We start from the raw sequence: 23227 nt of genomic DNA on the forward strand, positions 1-23227 counted from the left end.
TCTATGTACAAATAAAATCGTGGCAAAGTAAACAACTTTCACATCAAAATATAAACGAGAATACTATACAAGAAATAGATGTAATAACGTGCAAGGCAAATACCAGGCCTACATCATCTTAAGGTATACAGGTGAAGGAAATCACCTTATTGATAAACAATTTACTTGACTGGGATAGCGACCACTGAACAATATTGTTTCTTAAAACTCTCTCTTCTTTTCAACAAGAGGAATAAAACACATGCACATACCGGGGCATCAGTATGGAGGAGGGGTGGGGTGGTGGCAGGGATAGTTGACCCCCACCCCATTAAATTCTGAGATGTGGACTATGTTTTGTTGTTAGTTTTTGTTTTTTTTGCTTTTTGCTTTTTAGACAGAAAACTGCCCAAGTTTTTCATTTTAAGTGTGCATCGGATTGTTAAAATTTAATTCTGAAATGCAAAATCTCCCTTCTGTGAGAGGGGATATCTCCTTTCGATAGACTCCTTCCCCCTGCTTGGTTCCTTCCACAGATATAACATATTTTGGGGAATTAAAATATCCCTTATTCTATGAAAAATGTTTTTAAGAGATATTTTTATTTGAATTCCAAAGATGAAAAGGCTTTCCTATATATGCACGATTTTTCATTTTGGAGGGCAAGAGGCATTTGCCCCGCCTCCCGAGAAAATATGGGAGGGGGAATGGTGGGGACATAAAACTTTGCCTCCAAGTATTTCCTAAGATGGAGATTTTTTTTTCTTCACTTTTTTGACAGAAAATGAATTGTCACTGAACATTTCAGCTATAGTATGCACCAGATTAAAAGGCAGAATCTCCTTTGCATACCCCCTCCCCCACACTATCTTTCGTTATGTCCCCTTCCATATACGCTCAGTGCTTTTGTCCCATTTTTGTTCTATATCATCACAAAGTATGTACTAGATCTTTAATTTCAGTTCCGACATATTAAGGAAAATCCCTCTTGTTGGAGGGGGTAATGTATCTTTCAATTAACACTCCCTCCTCGGTTTCTACCCTTAGATTTGGTACACTCCTTTTACTGATAATTTCCCAAATATTCCATCATAAATGTGTATACTAGATTTTTTTTTACATTTCTATTCTTACTGCAAAGGCTCCCTCGCATGGGAAGGATTGGGGGACAGCCCCTTTCATACCCTCCTCTCGCTGTATCAACCTCTCCTCCATGCATTGATTATGGCTACACATTTGGGTATGGACTTTTTTTTTTCAAAATGGTAGTTCAACCAAGAGTGGCACGAGATCATTGAATTGCAAACAAAAGAATGCAAAAGCTCCATAATGTGGGAAGGGGATACCTCTACCCACATCCTTCTGTCGATTGGTCTCCCTCCATAGATGGCTGACTTACTACACCTTTTTGATACAAATTTCGAGGTATTCCTTCAAAAGTGCCTGTGTGCCAGGTCGTTGAATCTCATTTCTCAAAATACAAGAGCTCTCTCGAATGGGAGTGGAATACCCTACCCTCGCCAACGTTGCGCTTGCTGGGTTCCCATCCATATAGACTTGGTACACCTTGGTGATCCATAATTTTCCAAATATTCCCCAAAACGTATGCATCAGATTCTTAAAAAAAAAAAAAAAAAAAAAAAAAACTTCGTCTTTGGGAGGAGGGTAGGTGAGATGCGCCCACACCCCATCAACTTCCGTATAAGTGATGACGCACACATTAATCAAGAGCTACACTGAATCACTGAATATCAATACACTGTATTCTGATATTCTGAGGTCATTGACCTCTCAAGGTCATCAGAGGTCAAAGGTAGAAACCTGTCTGCTCTTTAGAATATGAAGACAATTTCATTGTATGACAGATATGCTTGTTTTGTACATCTTAACAATGGTTACCATTAACCAATGACATCACAGATCAATATAATATTTTGAGGTAATTGACCTCCAAAGGTCATCAGAGGTCAAAGGTTAAAACCTGTCAATGCTCTGTGGAATCAGAAAATGGTTTCCCTGAAGTATAGATGCATGTTTAGTGAATCATAACCACATCATTCACAAATGTCTAAAAACATCGATATTTTGATATTTAAAGTTCATTGACCTCTGGAGGTCATCAGAGGTCAAAGGTAAAAACCTGTCAGTGCTCTGTTGAATCTGGAAATGATTTCTCTGTGGTATAAATGCATGTTTAGTGCAACATAACCACATATATCATTCGCAAATGTCTAAAAACATCGATTTTCTGATATCTAAAGTACATTGACCTCTGGAGGTCATCAGAGGTCAAATCAGACTTACCTCCCGATCTTGAAATAAATCTTATGGTATGTACTAACACTGGTGAAAGTTTCATGCTTTAGTCAAATTTTGCACAATTCACGTGATTTTGAGGGTCTGGGCCCCGTCTTATAAAGCCTTCAAATCAATCACAAGTCCCCAAATCAATCGCAACTTGCATTGAAGCTCACATAAAACTTGTGATTGATTTCTATCACAAGTCTTTATAAGACAGGCTTTTCTATCACAAGTCTTTATAAGACAGGCCCCAGCTCTACTAAAAGGACTCCGATACCGATACCCAGAATATGGGTTGTTAAAGTAAATAAACTTTCAACTTTCAACTTTTAACTTTCAACACAACATACAATTGTACTCAGTAGTACCTTTGCGTGTACGATAGTGCCATACTGCATACGCGCACTGCGTGCGCTGCAACTGCAAGTATGGTGCAAGCCATGCTTTATGCCATTGCATGCATCGCATAATCAAGCATGCATTCGTACGTTATCCCAGTCTGTCCGATGCCAGACTACTGTAGTACATGTATAGTGAATGCATGCACCGTATGCGTACCGCATAAAACACACCGGTAGCTATTATACTTGTGTAGTGTACAATACGTGGAGGAAACTCAATAATCGTGCGTAAGAATTACCCGATTCTGAACGATCTACAACAAATCTACAATATCTGAAATGCCAAATAAGGTAAGAGAATGAAACTGAAGTAGATGCGAATAGTCTGTACTGGTTTCTGTTTTTCAAAAGTTACAAACAAATCCGCTTGCAGGTGACATTCGTAAGCATGCATGGTAAGATTGGAATCGAATCGTACTGGTCGTAGATTGACGCTTGTGTGTGAAACCCTGCGGTATCCACGGAGGTTGCATTTAGCGCGACCTCAGCCTCCCTTCTCTACACAGTACAGTACAGCTAACGTACAGTGTTGACTAACGTTAGAAATAAGTGAAATAATTAATCCGTATTCATTTATTCATCTTTTTTTAACCAGTCGTGGATACGGAAGACTGCGGTCTGTAGACTAGACAGAAAGATCCGTCTGTCCGGAGGACTCTTTTATATTTTGCCATTAACGCTGTCCTCCGTAGACAGACGGAAGGTTGCAGTACCCATTGCTGTGTGGATGTTCTTAACCACTGTCTCTATGGAAAATTGGGTGAGGTACCTCACCCTTCTCGATTGCGTCTAATTCACGACCCTAGGTCGGCAAATTTAAGCTTGTATGGTGAAATTATTTTTTAAAGAATACGTTACACTCACCAGATTAATGAATAATCCAACATTTTAGGAGAATTTTCAACGTAAAACACAGCCTGTCGCGTTGTCACATTCAAACTGCAGAAACATACACTATGAATCTATTAGCCAATCACATGCGAGGTAGCTTCTACGTGTTTGTTTTACTAAAACAAGTACCTCGCATGTGATTGGCTTAGCAATTGTTACAGATTCAAAATGGCGACTTACTGCTCGCGAACGGCGATGTTGCGATATCGATAAAATTTCTGCATTATAACCGAGGTTATGTGAGTATTTCGATTGCACAATGTGAGAAATTTATCCCAAATATTGCTGCATAATGTGTCATGTCATGTCATACTTGTTTGAATGTAAAAAAGCTGTCTGAAATTTGGTTTATCGTAACGTTTGATCTGTGCGCGACTGCTCCACACAGGAGCCGCAATCATTGACTTCGGTCTGTATACGGAGGGGATCCGTGAAGCCAGACGCAGTCTCCGCGGAACATTCCCCGACGGACAGATACAGACCGATCTTTCGGTCAATCTGTAGACATACTTCTAGGCCTACTGGTAAATTCGGTGAGACGTAGCAAACTTAAGTACAATTTGCACTGTGAGTGTAGGTAAATTTACTAACTAGGTCTAACATTGCTAGAACTAGGCCTAGAAGTTCTAGTCTATTACTGTATAAGGGTTAACTACACACAGCCGCTGTCATGAAGCGACAGCGGCTGCACGTCTATTCCTTCGCAGACGTTATTTTTCAGCGGTGGGTGTACGTTTCCTTCATGAATATCTTTATTAATCGTGGAAAACTAAAATATAAGGAATCACCGTAATCTATGATGATAATCATTCAATAATCGGTATGCAATTTTTTGTTTAATTATGTCCAAAACTCACCGAAATCCGTGGCTAAAGTCAGGTCTGTAAACGTCCGTATTGCTTCACTCCTCATCTGCGTGTTATTTGAATGGCATTCACTCTCGTATACTACAACGTAGGTAGTCGGGGCGGAAGTGATGAGCTAGTCGGAGTGACCCATAAAAAGGTCAATCATTGCAGGCGCAGCACGCGCGGATACGAGTGCTGTAGCTTTACGTACGTAACACACAAAACGCACGGGCGCATGGGCGTACGTAAAATGCAACTACTTCTGGTTGCGCATGCGTGGTAGATTGTTGATTTTGTGAAGCGCTCAAAGGAAAGGATGCCACCGCACAATCTACTCCGAAAAATTCAACAGTAAGGTCTGGATACCAACAAAACGCCGAATTCAACTCAACCATCAGGAAAATATGCTGTAGGTGAGTGGTAAAAATCATCTTACTCTTAAAATCAAACAAAATAAAATGCATTTTATGTGATTTTGCCGTCAATAGTGACGGTCGTTTACAACGTTTGAACACTAATGCATGTCAGACCGCTGTGCTTGCTTCGCACAGCTGTCTGGTCAGGCTATATAAGGGCATGGTTGGATGTTCATAATACCGGCCACCTAACGTTTTTCTATCAATAGAAACGTGAAAAATCTCACAATTTGCCTGAAATTTTACTCACGTGTGGAGAAAATACTCCGGATTCACAAGCGCGCACTGAAAATGCGATCTGAGGTATGCACTCTAGATGGCGGCTTCGAACGCGTGGGGTGTCATTTTTTCCGCACTCAGTTGCCCTTTTCATTTCAACCGACCACCCTGACAATACGTATAAAGGGCACTTAAATGCGTTTTTTCGACAGGCCGCTGTTTTTTTCTAGCCGTCATTTTTTCCCCAATAATATTTGAATATATTTTGAATCCTTCGATATTACTTTTGAAGGACTGTTTGATGAATTTGAATTGATTTTCATTAGGAAACTTTTTCATCGTAATTGAAATAAATTAGATCAGTCGGTTTGTTTTTTCACATTCATTTCTTGTTTCTGCTTCAACTCGTACGCTCGTAGCGGGCGACAAAATAATTATGTCATGTGCATGTGTAACGTGTGTGCACGATCATACAAGTGGCAGTGACAATTTTGCAGTCAAAATCGTCAAATTTATTACGGAAGGATACTCTACATCTAACAATGAGTCAGCAAAGGTAGGCCTAATTATATGTAGTTACACGATAAATCTTATTCGATTTTGCTAAATTTCGTTAATTTAGAGGGAATACTTATTTGTTTTCGCCTCATTTTACTCGCTAGCATAGCCCAGTGAAGAATCAAACACCGTTGCGCGTAGTCCCATGCTTACATTTTCTTTCTGTACGCGCAATGCCATTATAGTGTGCGGTCGGTTGATATGGACCCGGTCGATGTGTTGAACACCCACCATACCACCTATCGGCAGGGTACCTTGTTGACATCGGCACCCTGCGTATCATGGCTGTTTGCGTATAGAATGAAAAGGTACGCACGGGATTAAGTGTCATTAGCTATGATTATGAAAACAATAAAAACGAAGAAACGAAAATCAAACTCACAAACAAACTAACAAACCAAACTAAACGTTTCAGTTACACATCCGCTCAGTAACGACGCATGGCTGTGAAATTCACGTGTATTACCTATGGAGGGAGGGGGTGCCGATCGCTAGGTACCCTTTTATTATAAGCTGCGTGAAGAAAACGGATTGCATGCACTAAAATTGCGCTATTTTGAAACAGATTCATAATCAACGAGACGGTCACGACATTCAAAACTGCAGTATTTATGGCATATTTGAGGTAAGAATTAGGCAAATTTGTTTTATATTTTTGGAATAAACAAGCTACAGATCCTTAGGGTGACGATAGGTGGTACTCTCAATCATACTACTACTAGTTCGAATTTGTTTCGACTTTGTGTCTGTGTCCAATTGGTCATACAAACCTAACGGTTAGTAATAAATTTACTCCTAATTGCCTTTAAATAGTTCCTCAGGAACAATTTGCCACTTCTTGGACCGCATCTGGATTCTCTGTTGCTTGCGTAATTGCGTTGCCTCCTCCAGGCGGCGACATTCCTTTGGAGGGCCCTGCTGGCATTCTGCAGATTCAGATCTGCCTATTTAGTATGAGGCTGCCCTGTATGGCTGTAGCTTGGAGCCGGTGGCAGTTCATCGAGACAGAGTCAGAGAGGCACTCAATAGGTTAATGAAGGGCGAGGTTCTACGACATTCTTATGTCCTTGCAGGGGTCAATTATAGCAAGGCTGGTATATATTCATTAAACATCAGCTTAATTTCCTGTTCATATATTGTGGATGTGCTATACATATCCCGTAGTAAGATATGCTGCAATCATCACTTATGACCGTCCTGTCCGTTAGTTATGCAGCTGTCATTTGTATGACGCACCTCTTGACCCCCGGGAAAGGTGCGTCATGGTCGCGTCAAGTACCACCAATTTGATGACGTGTGGGACCGTCATGGGAGCAAAATGTCTGTCACAATACTGACCCATATGTGCGTCATAGTCGGTCATTTAACCAGAGTGTGTCAAAAGGTTCGTTAATATGACCGTCATGTAATTTTGCGAGGCTTCTTGCATGGTATCCCTCCGTAACAGAATAAAACAAACTCACGATCGCGAGCCGGCCGAATTCACCGGCTCCTGAAAACGCGAAAATGACACAATTTTCATTCAGTTTTATTATAACATACTGATACTCACTTCATTCTTGTATGTCTTCTTTTTCTATCTGATTTCAGACTAAAGGTCTTTTCAGAAAGTTTGAGCACAAATTTGCTCCAAAACCACACTACCAAACACGATTTGTGATTAAAATCATCACATACACGCCCGCGGCATAGCGAAGCTCGCTATCCTTCAATCGCTCTCACTGTAGTGTAGCGTCGACCGTGGAATCTGCAGCAAAACCACGTGCCTGATGTGGACCATGTGGTACATGTATACAGTACAGGCGTACATATGTATACGTAGACCAAGAAGAGACATGGCAGAGGCCAGGCCGCGATTATTTTTTCCGTAACCTTAACCTGCCGATCGACACGTACAAACGATTATGGAACTACTGAGAGTCTATTAAAACCTATATTAACTTAAAATAGTAAATTCTATTTAAACACTAGCCATATAAACCATGTACCTAACTTAGGGTTTAATAAGGTTCGTGTTTAAATAGGCAGGGGCTTCAATCAAGCTGTTTTCGAATCGGAGAAGGGGAGGCGGGAGGTTACGGAAAAAATTACTGTGGCTAGGCCGTAGTTTCGCGAAACTAGATAGTTCGAGGACATGCCATAGCAACGTGTATATCAAAACACGCGTTTCTATGGGATGTCCATGAACTAGGAAACGGTTTTGAGAAATTCGAAGTTATTCGAAGTTGAAGTGGTTTTTTCCTACGCATTTTTATTTTTGTTGTTGTTCATATCTCAAAAATTCGATTTCTTATTTTTTTCAACTAGTATTTGGGAATCTTGTAATATGTTTAAAATGTTGATAGAAATTTCTGAATATATTCAGAAAGTACGCCTAGGCGCCTAGGCCTACTGTTTGGATATTTGAATATTTACAATTACCTTGTATCTTTATTAAAATACTTTATGTATTTTATTTCTCATATGTTTTGCATTTTCTTAATATAAATATTCTTTGATATTAATACTTTGTATTCATATTATATTTCATTGCTATTTTTCCTACACATTTTTGTTCATATCTCAAAAATTCGATTTCTTATTGTCAACTAGTCAGGGGCATATAGATAGCAGGGGGGATGGGGGATGCATCCCCCAGAATTTTAGCTGGGGGATGGTGTGTACATTCACCCCCCCAGATCGAAAGATCGAACAAAAACTATATCAAATAGTAATATTGCATGCCAGTTCAAAAATCAAACAATAGTATTTAAATGATTATCAAAATTATTATAAAAATTACAATATGACTGAGTTTAGATATATGACCCAGCTATAGGGAAAGGTATGGCGCACATTGGTACTTTGACGCACCTATCCCGGGGGTCAAGAGGTGCGTCATACAAATGACAGCTGCATTATCCGTAACTAAATGCGTTTTGCCGGTAATTGTCATGTGACTGCCGTGGGTATGTGTTCGATGTGATGTACATTGTCGTTCTATCCGTTCAATCTCTTGCAGCAACAGACTTTACAGGAGGCCTAGTGGATTAAAACGCGTGGAAAATGACAACGTACGGTACAGATACAGGAAAAAAGGTGCAACAATAGGACATGGGTCGGATCGCGCTATTCGTTTTTGGCGAGGAAAAACTTTGTGCATGCACAAAGTTTTCTGGCCGCTCTGATGGAAATCACCGGAAAATAAACGTCCATCCAAAGGATAAAAAGGGCATGAAATGCATTTTAACGGATATCAATGGATGCCAAAAATCGACTTTCGTTTCCCATGCGTTTGCCTTATCCAGCAAAGTGTGACGGGCATAATTACGATGTCGTCGGCCTTATGCCAAAAGGGCACTAATAGTGTAACGTTACAAAGTCTATGGTGTTAAGGGCCTTTTGGCGTAAGGCCGACGATATTAAAAGATATTAAAAGATTACATTTATGTAAGATAGAGACTCGACTCTAGTAGTTCCCCTGTTTGATTGCTGTGCGAGTGTGAATATTTTGACATGTCCTTTTCTATTTTTTGTTTAAGTTACAGACAACAGTAAATGGCCCATGATTTGAAAACTTCAGGACCAAGGAAACCAGAGCTGCTTACACAAAATCTGACTCTAGGGTAAGTGTACTTTCCTTTGTAAACTTTTCATATTGTGTAGAAAGTTAAATTGAATCTGCACAGCATCATTATCACTTTCACAAGAGTAGGGCCTAAAGCGAATTGTCCAAGGTTCGACGTCTCGTGCCAAAAGGCAAAAGGCATAGGTTTTACATGCAGTGGGCGGTCAAATTTTGTACGGCGTTACGGTCAAATTATGGGCGGCTTGCTTTACCCTATCTGATTCTCTTCGCATAAACCCTATGTACAGGGCTTGATTTTACTTTAATATATGATCAATTGTCAAATATATTAATGCTTGCTCAAGGACTCTTACATAGTAGGTAATCATAAAGAATTAAATTATGGACATGAGAACCAGGGCTCCTTCGTCTTCAGCCTTTTTTTTTAGATTTAAGGACTAAATAGATAAAAAGTTGTAAAAAAAATGTTTGGAGACGTCCATAAATGTCATAAATTAAATGCCCGCCATGTGTTCTGTTCCACTCTGTTGCAAAATATCACATCCAAATGACCTTTGCATGAACTTGCTAATCACGGCATTGTACAATTAATGTGTAAGAACTTCAGTGGTCAGAGATATTAAAAAGCATGAATAATACTACATATGACACTGCACAGCGTACAGCATTACATTTATGTACCCTGGGAGCAAACTGGTGGCACATACCATTGGTATGTGTACATGCCAATACAGAAGTGTAGCTGGCAAGTTCGGCATGTGTTTACTTGTATGCAAATGAGGATTTGGACTCTTCCATTCTTTTTTTAGGGTAGGATTTATATTCACATAATCTGATGTTGTAATGAAGGCAACATCCATTATGTGTGGAAACTGTTATAAATTCATTTATTTCTATTGCCTTTTGTGGAAGCCTACAACTGTAGTCAAGTGTTTACTTTGCTATGCAGATGCTACTGGTTGCATGAAGAATCATTAAATGTATGTCATGTTCATGTTGAATACTTCTGAGGTAAAAATGTTGTTTTGTCTGTGTATTAACAACACTGTATTGCAGACTGTTATTTCATCATGACGTGTCTGTGTAACATATAACATCATCTGGATGATTAAGTCTTCAGAGGATAAATTTGATTTGGCACAGCATCTCACCACTAATGCCATGTCTTCTTTCTTGTTTTGTTTTACCAACTGCATATTCAATAAGAACTTTAAAACTCTAGTTTGCTTTGGAGGCATATCATGCATGCATTTCTGCTTATCAAGTAACACTACTTTCCTGTAATTAATGTAAAATCATAGTATAGTACCTGGTAGCAAATTTACTAGCCTTATTATTGTGAAATCTTTTATACAGGGAGAGAAAGAATGACGATAGGCGACACCATTCGGAGAGACCTCATCAAGTCCAAGGTGAAATCTGGGAATCGGAACGGGACCAGGACAACAGCTAGTGATACAGATTTGGACAAGCATCTTGTGTCTTCTTCTAAACAAGTAAGTTGATATGGATTTGTTTGTGAATATGTGGCTGTCTCACAAGGTATATGGAAGCAAACAGCTCCAAAGCTTTATACACATTTTACTGTACCTGAGCAAAAGAATAATGTACAACATGTAATCACTCAATTTCTGTCCATTGCCTGAAATCTGTTGTTCATCCATCATCCATAAATGCTTTACATGTTCATCTGTTTTATCGCATAGTCAGTGTTTGACAAAATGTTGCAAGAATCGGGGCAGGTGATAAATACTTGGTTACATGTGTGGCTCCCATAGGGCCCAGGAGGATCGCACCAAGGACCAAAACTGTTCATTTCCAATATATCCTGTGTATCATGATTCAAAAGAAGTTCAGCCAAGTCTTCCTTTAATTACTGTAAAATTGGAAATTTTCGTGGTGTTGAAATTTTCGCGCATTTCGCGCAACCAGAAACTAGCGCGAAAATAAAAGCACGCGAATATTTTTGCTTGCCATATGTTCCTGTATGTGATGTCTTGATTCCGCGGATTTAAAAACACGCGAAACTCTTCTTACCCGGCCAAGCGCGAAAAATTAGTCGCGTGAAAATATCCACTTTTACAGTACATACATTTACAGATAAAGAATGGCAGTTCAAATCGAAAGCCAGTTCATATGTATCCTCGATTCATTGAAAACGCAAGCACAGATGTACCGTTACATGTGGCTTATCTCGAAAGGGTGCAGCGTGGAGTGGAGCGGAGCAGAGCGCTCAACACACCCATTCGAGACAAGCCCCCCCCCCCACCCCATTTGTCTTGAAAGGGTGCGTTGGACGGAGTATGTTCGATGAACGCACCCATTTGAGACAACCTAATCTCGAATGTACGCGTAAGCTAGTCTTAGAGGCCAGACTTTTTGCCCCCATCATAGTTCGTGAGGGGACTATATGAAACAGGCTCCTTACGCAGACACGTGTGTGGCAATTTCTTCAAACACACACACACACACACACACACAAATGCTACTTCTAATCGATTCTGATTGTTTTATCTGATAGGGCTTGCTGGGAGCTACCAAGCTTAACGCAATTCTGGAATTCATTAGGCCTTACAAAAATTTCTCCAAAAACATAAAAATGCTACTTCTCAAGACATTTTACAGCCAAGTCCGTGTGTCCGTGTGTGCGTCCGTGTGTGATCAAAATCTTCAATTTGCTACTTCTCTGTCATTTATGAGCCAATTTTGATTCTGTTTGCTTTATATGATAGCACTACATGGGAGCTTTGAAACTTCTACACAGAATTTCAGTCGTGACCTTTGACCTTGACCTTTGACCTATATTGTACATTTTGCTACAAAATGCTACTCCTTCGCCATTTCTAACCCGATTTCGATTCCGTTTGCTTTATGTGATGGCACTAGGTGAGGGCTTCAAAACTCGTACACAGAATTTTGACCTTTGACTTCTTTGACCTTTGACCTTGATTTTTTGACCTATATTGTACATTTTGCTACAAAATGCTACTCCTTCGCCATTTCTAACCCGATTTCGATTCCGTTTGCTTTATGTGATGGCACTAGGTGAGGGCTTCAAAACTTCTACACAGAATTTTGACCTTTGACTTCTTTGACCTTTGACCTTGATTTTTTACCTATATTGTACATTTTGCTACGAAATGCTACTCCTTCGCCATTTTTAACCCGATTTCGATTCCGTTTGCTTTATATGATGGCACTAGTTGAGGGCTTCAAAACTTCTACACAGAATTTTGACCTTTGACTTCTTTGACCTTTGACCTTGATTTTTGACCTATATTGTACATTTTGCTACGAAATGCTACTCCTTCGCCATTTTTAACCCGATTTCGATTCCGCTTGCTTTATATGATGGCACTAGTTGAGGGCTTCAAAACTTCTACACAGAATTTTGACCTTTGACTTCTTTGACCTTTGACCTTGATTTTTGACCTATATTGTGCATTTTGCTACAGAATGCTACTCCTGCGCCATTTCTTACCCGATTTCGATTCCGTTTGCTTTATGTGATAGCACTAGGTGAGGGCTTCAAAACTTCTACACAGAATTTTGACCTTTGTCTTCTTTGACCTTTGACCTTGATTTTTTACCTATATTGTACATTGGCTACAAAATGCTACTCCTTCGCCTTTTAATTCTATTTGTTTTATCTCATAGGGCATTGTAGGAGCTATTAAACGTCTACACAGAATTCTGAATTAATTTTGTTAATTTATGCAAATCATTAGATCTACACGGAGGGGACAAATGCCCCGTGTAATTTGCTGAATCACTTATGAAATTGTGTGGTATTTGTTTCTCATCCGAAAAACAAAACAAAACAAAAAAAGTACCAAAACAAACAATATAAAACTGTCAAACATACTTTGGCGGCGTGGTCAACGGTGGTAAGACTTGTTGTGGTCACGGTATCTATTATTGCCTCTAAAAATCTGTAAGAGCGAGTGAGCGGCAGAGGCATCGATGGGGGGGGGGGGTAGAAGTATCGTTTTGCCCCAATTATTACGGCAACTTAAAAATTCATAAAACGCAGTGCGAAAATATGTTTAAACTAGAAATGTCGCTACATATGGCGACTGATGCCTCCGCCATAATGCATGATTCTCTCAATAGGCAGGGCTCGACACTAACGGTGGCCCGGTGGCCCGGGGCCACCAAAAATGCGCGTCAGGCCACCAACATTTCAGAAATGAAGATTTTGGTGGCCCAATCGGGCCACCAAAAAATTGGATAATTGTCTTTACTTTTGTAGATGGACAGCGGTAACAATCGGCTCCGTAAGATGCTAAAATAAATGTCAGATGTTTGCTTTTTATTTTGGAAATGAATAACGGTAATATTCGACTCCGTATGATACTAAAATAAGTGTCGGATGTTTGATTTTGCGTTCGGAAATGAATAAGGATAATATTCAGCTCCAGAAGATGATGAAATAAATGTGGAATGTTAGCTTTGACGTTCGGAAATGAATACTAATAACATTCAACTCCGTACGATGAGAAAATAAATGCCGGATGTTTGCTTTTTATTTTGGAAATGAATAACGGTAATATTCGGCTCCGTATGATACTAAAAGAAGTGTCGGATGTTTGGTTTTGCGTTCGGAAATGAATAAGGATAACATTCGGCTCCAGAAGATGCTGAAATAAATGTGGAATGTTAGCTTTGACGTTCGGAAATTAATACTAATAATATTCAACTCCGTACGATGAGAAAATAAATGCCGGATGTTTGCTTTTACGTTGGAAAGTAAATAACAATAACATTCAGCTCCAGAAGATGCTAAAGTAAGTGTCGAATGAATCCTTTGACGTTCGGAAATGAATAAACATGATATTCAACTCCATATAGATAGTAAAATAAATACCGGATGTTCACGTTCAGGTGAATGATAAGAATAATGTCTCATGTTTGCTTTTATGTTCGAATGTATATAGCAACAACATTCATCTCCGGAAGATGCTAAAATAGATGTCGGATATTAATTTTGCTCTGATGTTCGGAAATGAACAACAATAATATTCAACTCCATATAGATAGTAAAATAAATACCGGATGTTCACGTTCAGGTTTGAAGTAAATAGCAATAACAGATCAGCTGCGGAAGATGCTAAAATAAATGTCGAATGATCCCTTGCCCTTTGACGTTCGGAAATGAATAACAATGATATTCAACCCCGAATGATGATTAGATAAATGTCGGATGTTTGCTTTTACTTTCGAAAGTAAATAGCAATAACATTCGGCTAAGGAAGATGCTAAAATAAATGTCAGATGATTGCTTTTTCGTTCGGAAGTGAATAGCAGTAATATTCTGCTCCATACGATGCTAAAATGAATGTCGGATATTTGCTATTACATTTCGAAATGAATAACAGTAACTTTCATCTGCGTTTGATGGTAAAATATTTAATGTCTGATGTATGCCTTGACGTTCAAAAATGAAAAACAGTAAAATTCGGCTCCGTACAATGCTAAATTGTCAGATAATTCATTTCACTTTCGGAAGTGGACAGCAGTAACATTCGGCTCCATACGATAGTAAAACAAATGTTGGATGTTTGCTTTTTTAATTCTAAAATGAATAACGGTAATATTCTGCTCCGTACGATGCTAAAATGAATAACAGATTATTGCTTTTACATTTGGAAATGATTAACGGTATCAATCGGCTCAGTTAGATGCTAAAATAAATTGGGGATGTTTGCTTTCACGTTCAGAAATGAATAAGGATAACATTCAGCTCCATAAGATGCTAAAATGAATGTCAGTTCTTTACTTTTACATTTGAAAAAAAAAAGTAATTAATAGTAACATTCGGCTCTGTACGGTGTTAAAATACTAGTAAATGTTGGATAATTGCTTTTACAATCAGAAATGAATAACGGTAACTTCCAAGCTCTTTATAATGCCAAAACAGATGTCGGATGTTCACAAATGTCTGCAAATGCTCCCACTCTATCGTTTCAAACGTAAGTTTTGACCACCTACATAAACAAGGCATGAACTTTTATAATAATCTATAAGCCTATTTGCTATATCTTAGAACTCAGAATAATGGTAAGATGATTGAATTTTCTCTTCATTTGTTTTAGACATGGGTACATGTATCACTTCAGTAATACTTGATATTTCATTTTCTATGTTCAGTAGGACCGATTTAGTATTTCTTATGTTTTTCTTGATTTTTTTTTTTGGCCACCAGTTTTTACTTTCGGGCCACCAAAAAATAAAAATTAATGATTTTGGTGGCCCGATCGGGCCACCAAAAATAAAAGTTAGTGTCGAGCCCTGCAATAGGTGTATAGGACAATGTCTTCAAAATGTGTGATGACAGTTTCACATAACTGGCAAAATATTGAAATGACAGGTTTGTCAGAAATATCTTGAATATTCACTTTCCTTGAACTAGGTTTGCTATAATTGTCTATGAAAGAGTTCAGGTACACGTTTGGGGAATTGAGGATTTTTACTTAACTTCTGACTGACCCTTTTATAAGTTTATGCATTGAGTAATTTTAAAGGTATGAAGAAAGAGTGTAATTTAACAGTGCAAAATAGATTTTTTTTTGCATTAAAACCTTGCTTTGACCCTTAACCTTTGACCTTCTGGCAGGAAATTTCCAAGAGAATCTCCATTAGGTAATACATGTACATATTGTATATTGAATTTTAAAAATAATAATGCAAGCATTGCATATGTATACTGTAGTATATGAGGGAAATGGTAAAATATTGAGGAGTTGACCTTGACCTTTGACCCCCCCTGACTATTGACCCATGACCCCTATATTCCCTAGATAATCCCTGCCAGTCAGTACATGCTTATGTACCAAGTTCCATGAAGATACATTGAGCCATTAGTGAGAAAAGGGAAATTGTAACATTTTCACCTAACCTTTGACCTTTTGACCTTTGACCTTATGACATAAAACTCTCTGGAGAATCTTTATGCAGTAATACATGTCTACACTAAGTTTCAAGAAAATACCTTTGGGCATGGCATGGATATGGGGGAAATAGCAACATTTTTAGCATTTGACCTTGACCTTTTGACCTTTGACCTCTTGCCAATGTCACTTAAATTTACTCAACTAATTGCCCCATCATACATCATCCTTGGACCAAGTTTGGGGAAAGCTGCTCAAACCAGTTTTTAGTTATCACATAAACAGATAAATTTTCGGATTTGACCTTGATCTTTGACCTTTGACCTCTGTCTGATTTCACTCAAAAATCAATCAAGTAATTGTCCTACCATACATTATCCTCCAACAAAGTTTGGTGAAATTTGCATGATCCAGTCTTGAGTTATCGCGTAAACAGATACAATTTCATGATTTGACTTTGACCTTGACTTGACCTTTGGTCGATTTCTCCCAAAATCTAATCAAGTAATTGCCCCATCATACTTTATGCTTGGACCAAGTTTGGTAAAATTCCATTCAATATTACTCAAGTTATCGCGTAAACGAATGCGGACAGACGTACAGACGTACGTAAGGACGTACGGACGGACAACCCAAAAACATAATGCCTCCGGCACCACTTCGTGGCGGAGGCATAAAAATGCTACAAAGCCACTAAAATTTACATGAAATACATTTTTTCAACTTTTGCCCCCCCCCCCCTTCCAATCCAAAACATGGATCGACGCCGCTGGTGATCTGATGTTAGGTAGCTCATGAAATTATGAATCCTTTCATTGAAGAAACGCATGCAGTCAAGATTTCCCAATTTGCCCACAAGAGTATTATGGGATGGACAGCTGACCGCCCCTCCCTCTTGTGTATGATGATCGAGGCGGACGATGGTGGACTGGACTGGTGGTGTCAATATTACCTTCACACCAAATTCTATAAAAATCGGTCTGTTACAATAATCTTACGTTTTTGAATGCAACCAATTTAGCTATTTTGCATTGAAAAAGTATGACCTCTGACCTTTAATCTAGGCCTACATACTACTGTATGAACCGTTCGGTTCTGACAGATCTTTGAGTGTGTAGGCAAAGGGCAAAGTTCACAGTTCATTATATGCATGTGTAGTCTATTTGTACCCGGCGAGGGGATGCTATGCTTTGTGTTGTCCTCGTTTATTTTTTGAAGGGTTCATATAGTGATATGAGAGGAAAACATATGAAACAAAATGAATTACTATAAATCGTACGTCCGAAATCAAATCACATTTTTTATGTGAATTGGTAGAGGAAAAAAAAAAACGAGTGAGGAAGTTTGTACTGATGCTTCCCCTTCACGTTTGGTAAAATGATTGAAAGTGATGCTTTTATTTTTATTGTTGATATTAAATGAATACTAACTCACTCAAGCACACTTTCAGTGGTGACCAACTATCAGAAAATTCAACCACGTACATGTAACATTCACTTCTTCAGATTCAGATGTGAACTTCATCTTTGACATCAGAACATCCATAAATTGACATCAACATGACAAAATCACTCACAAGTCGTTGATGCACTAGTTCCATTTTAATAAACTTCACATGTTATATTATTTAAAAATTTGAAGTGTCCCACCAAACAATTGTTTTATCGCTTTTAAGGCACGTCAAATGCACATTTTCCAGAGAATAAATATATAGCGTAAAAAAAGATAATAACAATAAATACAAAGTGGAAAAGTGGTGGATGGATACGATGTGACAAAAAGGCTGGCCTCCAAGACTATCTTACGCGTATATTTGAGACTAGCCCCCCCCCGGTTGTATCGAATGGGTACATTCATTTGAACATATTCCGCTCAACGCACCCTTTCGAGACAAATGGGGGGGGGGGGGGGCTTGTCTCGAACGGGTGCATTGAGCGCTCCACTCCGCGCCGCATCCTTTTGAGATACGCCGTTACATGTACAGTATCAGTATGATACAGGATGCTCCCACTTTTATCTTACACTAAACTTCTGTATGAATTGACTTCTTTATGTTTCCACTATATAACATAGAAATTGATTACTCATGTACTATTTCTTTTGTATTTCATGGTCATGACCTGAAACATTGCCAGTTGAAATAATGTACGTACATTGTACCTGTGTATGAGCTGACCAGTGCAAGATTGACAAATACAGGAGTGACCGTTGAACCAGCATCTATTTTTTGAATTATGTGTAGTGATGTAGGGATATCAAATTTGCATACTTTTTAATATTTAAGCTGTTTTATACTTTCTCTTTTGCAGGTACTGCTGAAACATGTGACTTTTGAGCGAGCCCAGAAAGACATTTCATTTCATCTTCAGGATCTGAGAGGGAAATATGTTCAACTGAATCCAGCCAAAGTTGATGCTTTAAACGAAGTATTTTCAAAGTCCCTCAGCAACAAAATTAGAGGTATGTCTGGAATGCAACCACTGATATTCATTTTAAGCATCAGATGCCTCAACTGTTACAAAGGAATATTACAGTTTTGAATGTTATTCTAATGATGTAATCTTTGTGTAGAGCAAGGAGGACACTGATTAACACACCCTGAAGGTTGCCAAAGGCATCATATTTCAGGTCATTGTCATTGTGATGATGAGATGATGATAATTATTATCATTATTATTATCATTATTATTATCATCAATATTATTATCACTCAACAGTACCTGTCCATAAGATATAAACTTGTGACACATTGTGTTTGATCACATCGGAACATTTGATAATATCTTCATGGCTCCTGTACCACACGATATGTAGGTATACATGTAGCATGAGTAATATAGAGCAGCATTGACTTGATGCAAAATTTTTATCTTTATGAGGTTAGTATGTTCATTAAGACAGATTTGTGAATCCATGAGATTGTTTGGTTGGATACCAATGGAAAACTCTTTCCACGCAAGGGGTCAATTTTTGTAATTTTACATGTTACGCAGTATCTCAAACAATGAAAACAAAGGGTCAAGTCACTGTCTAAGAATACTCTTTGAATGTTCCATGTAGTCGTGATGTGACTGCTTGGTTTAGAGTATCCAACATGAAGCTGGGAATGCATCTAGTCAGGCAAGGTGTAACATATAGAGACTTACCAGTTGACATAATGATGTTTTTAAATGTGTTCACATGATCTCATTTTGCAGAGAAAATGAATGGCCAGGGTGATGGCCCCAAGTCAGATGGTATACCACCCCCAAAACAGGTGTTGTGCCAGCCAGACATGGTGTGCCTTGAATGGCAGAAGAGCCACCGTGTGGGCAGTGGACTCATCAACATGGGCAACACCTGCTTCCTCAACTCTACCCTCCAGTGCCTGACCTACACTGCCCCTCTTGCCAACTACTTACTCAGCCAGAAGCACAAGGAGGAATGTGAGTGTAGTAACTGATGTGATAGGAACCATGCCAACCATTGAAGCACATTGCACATTCTTAAATCTTGAGGTGTTTTTATTTGCTTGTTTGGTTGTATCCCCCGAACAGAGTTCGGAGGATACTATGGATTTGGCCTCGTCGCGCCGCGTCCGCCGCCGCCGCCGGAGAGATTTCCTTGTGAGCGCTCTACCAGCTGCGTTTCTTTTCCGATCATCTTCAAATTTGGAATGAAGGTGTATTATGGTTAGACAAAGACGCCTATTGTTTTTGGTGATGGCGCCCTCGCTTGTTCCGTCTTTATACATGAAAAGGTAAATCCAATAGGGTCTGCTTGTGAGCGCTCTACTGGCTGCAGTTCTTCGATCATCTTCAAATTTGGCATGAAGGTGTATTATGGTTAGACGAAGACGCCTATTGTTTTTGGTGATGGCGCCCTCGCTTGTTCCGTCTTTATACATGAAAAGGTAAATCCAATAGGGTCTGCTTGTGGGCGCTCTGCTGGCTGCAGTCCTTCTTCGATCATCTTCAAATTTGGCATGAAGGTGTATTATGGTAAGATGAAGAGGCCTATTGTTTTTGGTGATGGCGCCCTCGCTTGTTCGTCTTTATACATGAAAAGGTAAATCCAATAGGGTCTGCTTGTGAGCGCTCTACTGGCTGCAGTCCTTCTTCGATCATCTTCAAATTTGGCATGAAGGTGTATTATGGTAAGATGAAGAGGCCTATTGTTTTTGGTGATGGCACCCTTGCTTGTTCCGTCTTTATACATGAAAAGGTAAATTCAATAGGTTCTGCTTGTGAGCGCTCTACTGGCTGCAGTCCTTCTTCGATCATCTTCAAATTTGGCATGAAGGTGTATTATGATAAGACAAAGATGCCTATGGTTTTTGGTGATGGCGCCCTCGCTTGTTCCGTCTTTATACATGAAAAGGTAAATCCAATAGGGTCTGCTTGTGAGCGCTCTACTGGCTGCAGGTCTTCTTCGATCTTCTTCAAATTTGCCATGAAGGTGTATTATGGTAAGACGAAGACGCATATTGTTTTTTGTGTGGGCGGAGACATCGTTGCCATGGTAACGAGAATTTTTGTGGAAATAGCAGAGATTTCCTTGTGAGCGCTCTACCGGCTTCGTTTCTTCTCCATGGGTATGATTGGGTGTTAGGTTCAAGGCAGACTAAAGATTTGGATTAGGGTAAGCGTTAAACTTTATGTGCGCTTCAACACTAGGATTCCTTGCCGGAGCATTTGTCATCACAGCATTTGTCATGGAACCCGCTTTGTCTGTTAACAAAACAATAAAATATCAGAAGTGGAAACAAAACCAAAAGAAAAAAATTGTCTGCATTGATACCTGTTGTCACCTATTGCCATATTATACCTTTTTATCCCAAATTCATCCAAATCGCAGATTGGAAGAGGGTTAGGTTTACAATGCATCAAGATTACTCTATAATTGTATTCCCTCACAGGTACTACCAGAGGATACTTTAGATTCTGCAGAGTTACACCGCTGCATCATATTATTGTCATCAAATTTGGTATTCAGAGGCAAAATGTGGACAGGATCATTGTTGCCCATGGCAACAATGATCCTGTATTTATTTATGGAATTTCTGTGTGAGCTCTATATATTGGGATGATGTATAATGCTGTTGGGTTCGGGGGATACATGTGCTCGGCTGCGCGACCCACCGAGCACCAATCTCTAGTTTATTTATTTGTTTTTACGAAGTATATGAAAAGAGACTCATGTAAACTTCAGGATTGAAGTTCAATTCTATTCTAGAATCTGGTATGGTGCACTTGTGTGGACTAAATGATTGTCTCGAGGTGAGTGACAGCCCTCCTGTAATGTCTGCTGTTATCAGTGCACAGTCAAGCTCAACAGGGATACTGAATGGCAGTAGATTGTGCTTACATGACAATGCCAATGATGAGTCTGACAAAATCATGCTCCTCTCACTGTTTACCATCCCCAACAGCTTTCCCACCATGACTGGTTGATCTAGAAGATTGCTGAAGGACCCTGTTAAATCTGGTCCTGCCATTTTTTGCCTCTTTCCATCGTGTGAATATTTCTCTGAACTGCCTCAGAGCATGCATTGTATGTCACCCATGCCTTTGTATTGACATGATAATCAACAGACAGGTCCTTTCTGGCAGGCCACCCAAAACACCAAGACTCAAAGCTTGTCTCAATGATGATGAGTTCCTCCTTCTCTCCCAAGGCATTTAGCACACAGTATCAATAAAGTCTACCCTATTGACTGTTTCATGTACAAATAGTCTTCCCATTTGAAATGAGGAATGGAATCTACTGATGCTTTATAGAACAGGCCTGTTGTGTCAAGTTAAAGATGTCGGACAGATTATAGCCAGCACAGATGTAGGGAACCCTTTGGAGCCACTCTACAACTGTAGGCACTCATGCCACTACTCTCCTCCAGTCATCTTCCCATAAATGATGCAGTGCTTCTTGTTGAAAACCTCCAGCCACCTGTTTGATGCCCTGTATTCATGCAGTCCCTCCTGCTTGGCGAGTTTGAGAGCCTTGTCTGTAAAAATAGGACCTGACATAGGAATCATCCTCCTGCATTTGTAAACCTTACATACTGCAGGCCAGTGAGTTTCTCATCCTCTGTCTGGGGAATATTTTTCTCATCAAGTGAGATATTGCTGTTGTATTTACTGATCCAATCCCTCTTCAAGATGATGCTCTGTGTTTGGGTTTTCTGCACATTGATGACTGAATTTCAAGCTATTCTGTAATTAAGCTAAAGCTCTTCTGCAGTTGGTTGTGTATCCTTACACCTCTCCCCTCCCCCCATTTTTGTCTTGGGGGTGAAATCATACTCTTTGGCTTAAACATATGGAGTTTGAACTTTACATGATGTATTACCATGAACTGAAATTACCACTGTAACTACTCTATAAAGAACAATGACAAACATCTGATAACTGTGCAATAGGGACTGTGATTTTGGTCATTGTTAATGTTACTGTCATGAACATTTTTTTTTTCATTTGAAGGATATATATCAATGAAAAGTACTGCTGCTCGAGATGGCATTTTACTTGCATTAATCTCAACCACAAAAAAAAAAAAAAAAAAAATCGTTGATTATGTATGATCAATTAATATTACAAGTGTATAGTGTTAATGTTTGTCTGATTTGTATTTTTCAGGCCGGGCTTATGGATTCTGCATCCTCTGCGATCTGTATACTCACATTCAGCGTGCTTTTCAACACCATGGTCAAGCTATCAGACCCATGAATATGATCCATAAACTGAAAAGTTAGTTCATTCTTCAATTTACATTTTGACAGTTATGATATAGACATATTAAGAGTGTGAAATTGGAATCTAAAATGTAACTGCTTTGTATTCCAGGCCCTTTTGTTATGATTTCTGTATTATGCTAGAGAGGCAGTCAATCTGATTTATAGGCAAATTGTAAATGACACGTCCTCTGCAGGTATGATTACCAGGCCACCATGCTGATAAAGTCATCATGTTATCAAGTTAATAAGAGGAGCTGTGAAGCAGACATTTAAGAGCTAAATTTGATGTAAGTATTCAAGGTATTCAGAGTTCAACAAAGTACAGCCAATTGCATGGAGTCAAGTTATGTATTTGATTTTAGATATGCAACACTCATTCAAAATTTCATTTGTAAGATTCTGAGAGGAAATTTCTAATTCTATTTTATGCAATATCAACATCAT

The 23227-nt window shown here is 39.1% G+C and overlaps 1 protein-coding gene across 1 annotated transcript in view; it reads left to right on the forward strand.

The window, feature by feature from the left end:
* Window positions 1-2876: 2876 nt before the first annotated feature.
* LOC139742807 (uncharacterized) overlaps window positions 2877-23227 on the forward strand; it is a 52729-nt gene continuing 32378 nt past the window's right edge. Inside the window, exons 1-6 of the mRNA XM_071653320.1 lie at window positions 2877-2972; window positions 9135-9218; window positions 10538-10677; window positions 18381-18531; window positions 19269-19496; window positions 22686-22796. Of these exons, the coding sequence (XP_071509421.1) occupies window positions 10549-10677; window positions 18381-18531; window positions 19269-19496; window positions 22686-22796 (619 nt within the window). The 5' untranslated portion in view covers window positions 2877-2972; window positions 9135-9218; window positions 10538-10548. The remainder of the gene's footprint in view (window positions 2973-9134; window positions 9219-10537; window positions 10678-18380; window positions 18532-19268; window positions 19497-22685; window positions 22797-23227) is intronic.

The sequence above is a fragment of the Diadema antillarum genome, unplaced genomic scaffold (genome assembly GCF_040938485.1).
Source record: "Diadema antillarum isolate AM-2024a unplaced genomic scaffold, OU_Dant_1.0 seq00001021_RagTag, whole genome shotgun sequence".
Taxonomy (NCBI): Eukaryota; Metazoa; Echinodermata; class Echinoidea; order Diadematoida; family Diadematidae; genus Diadema; species Diadema antillarum.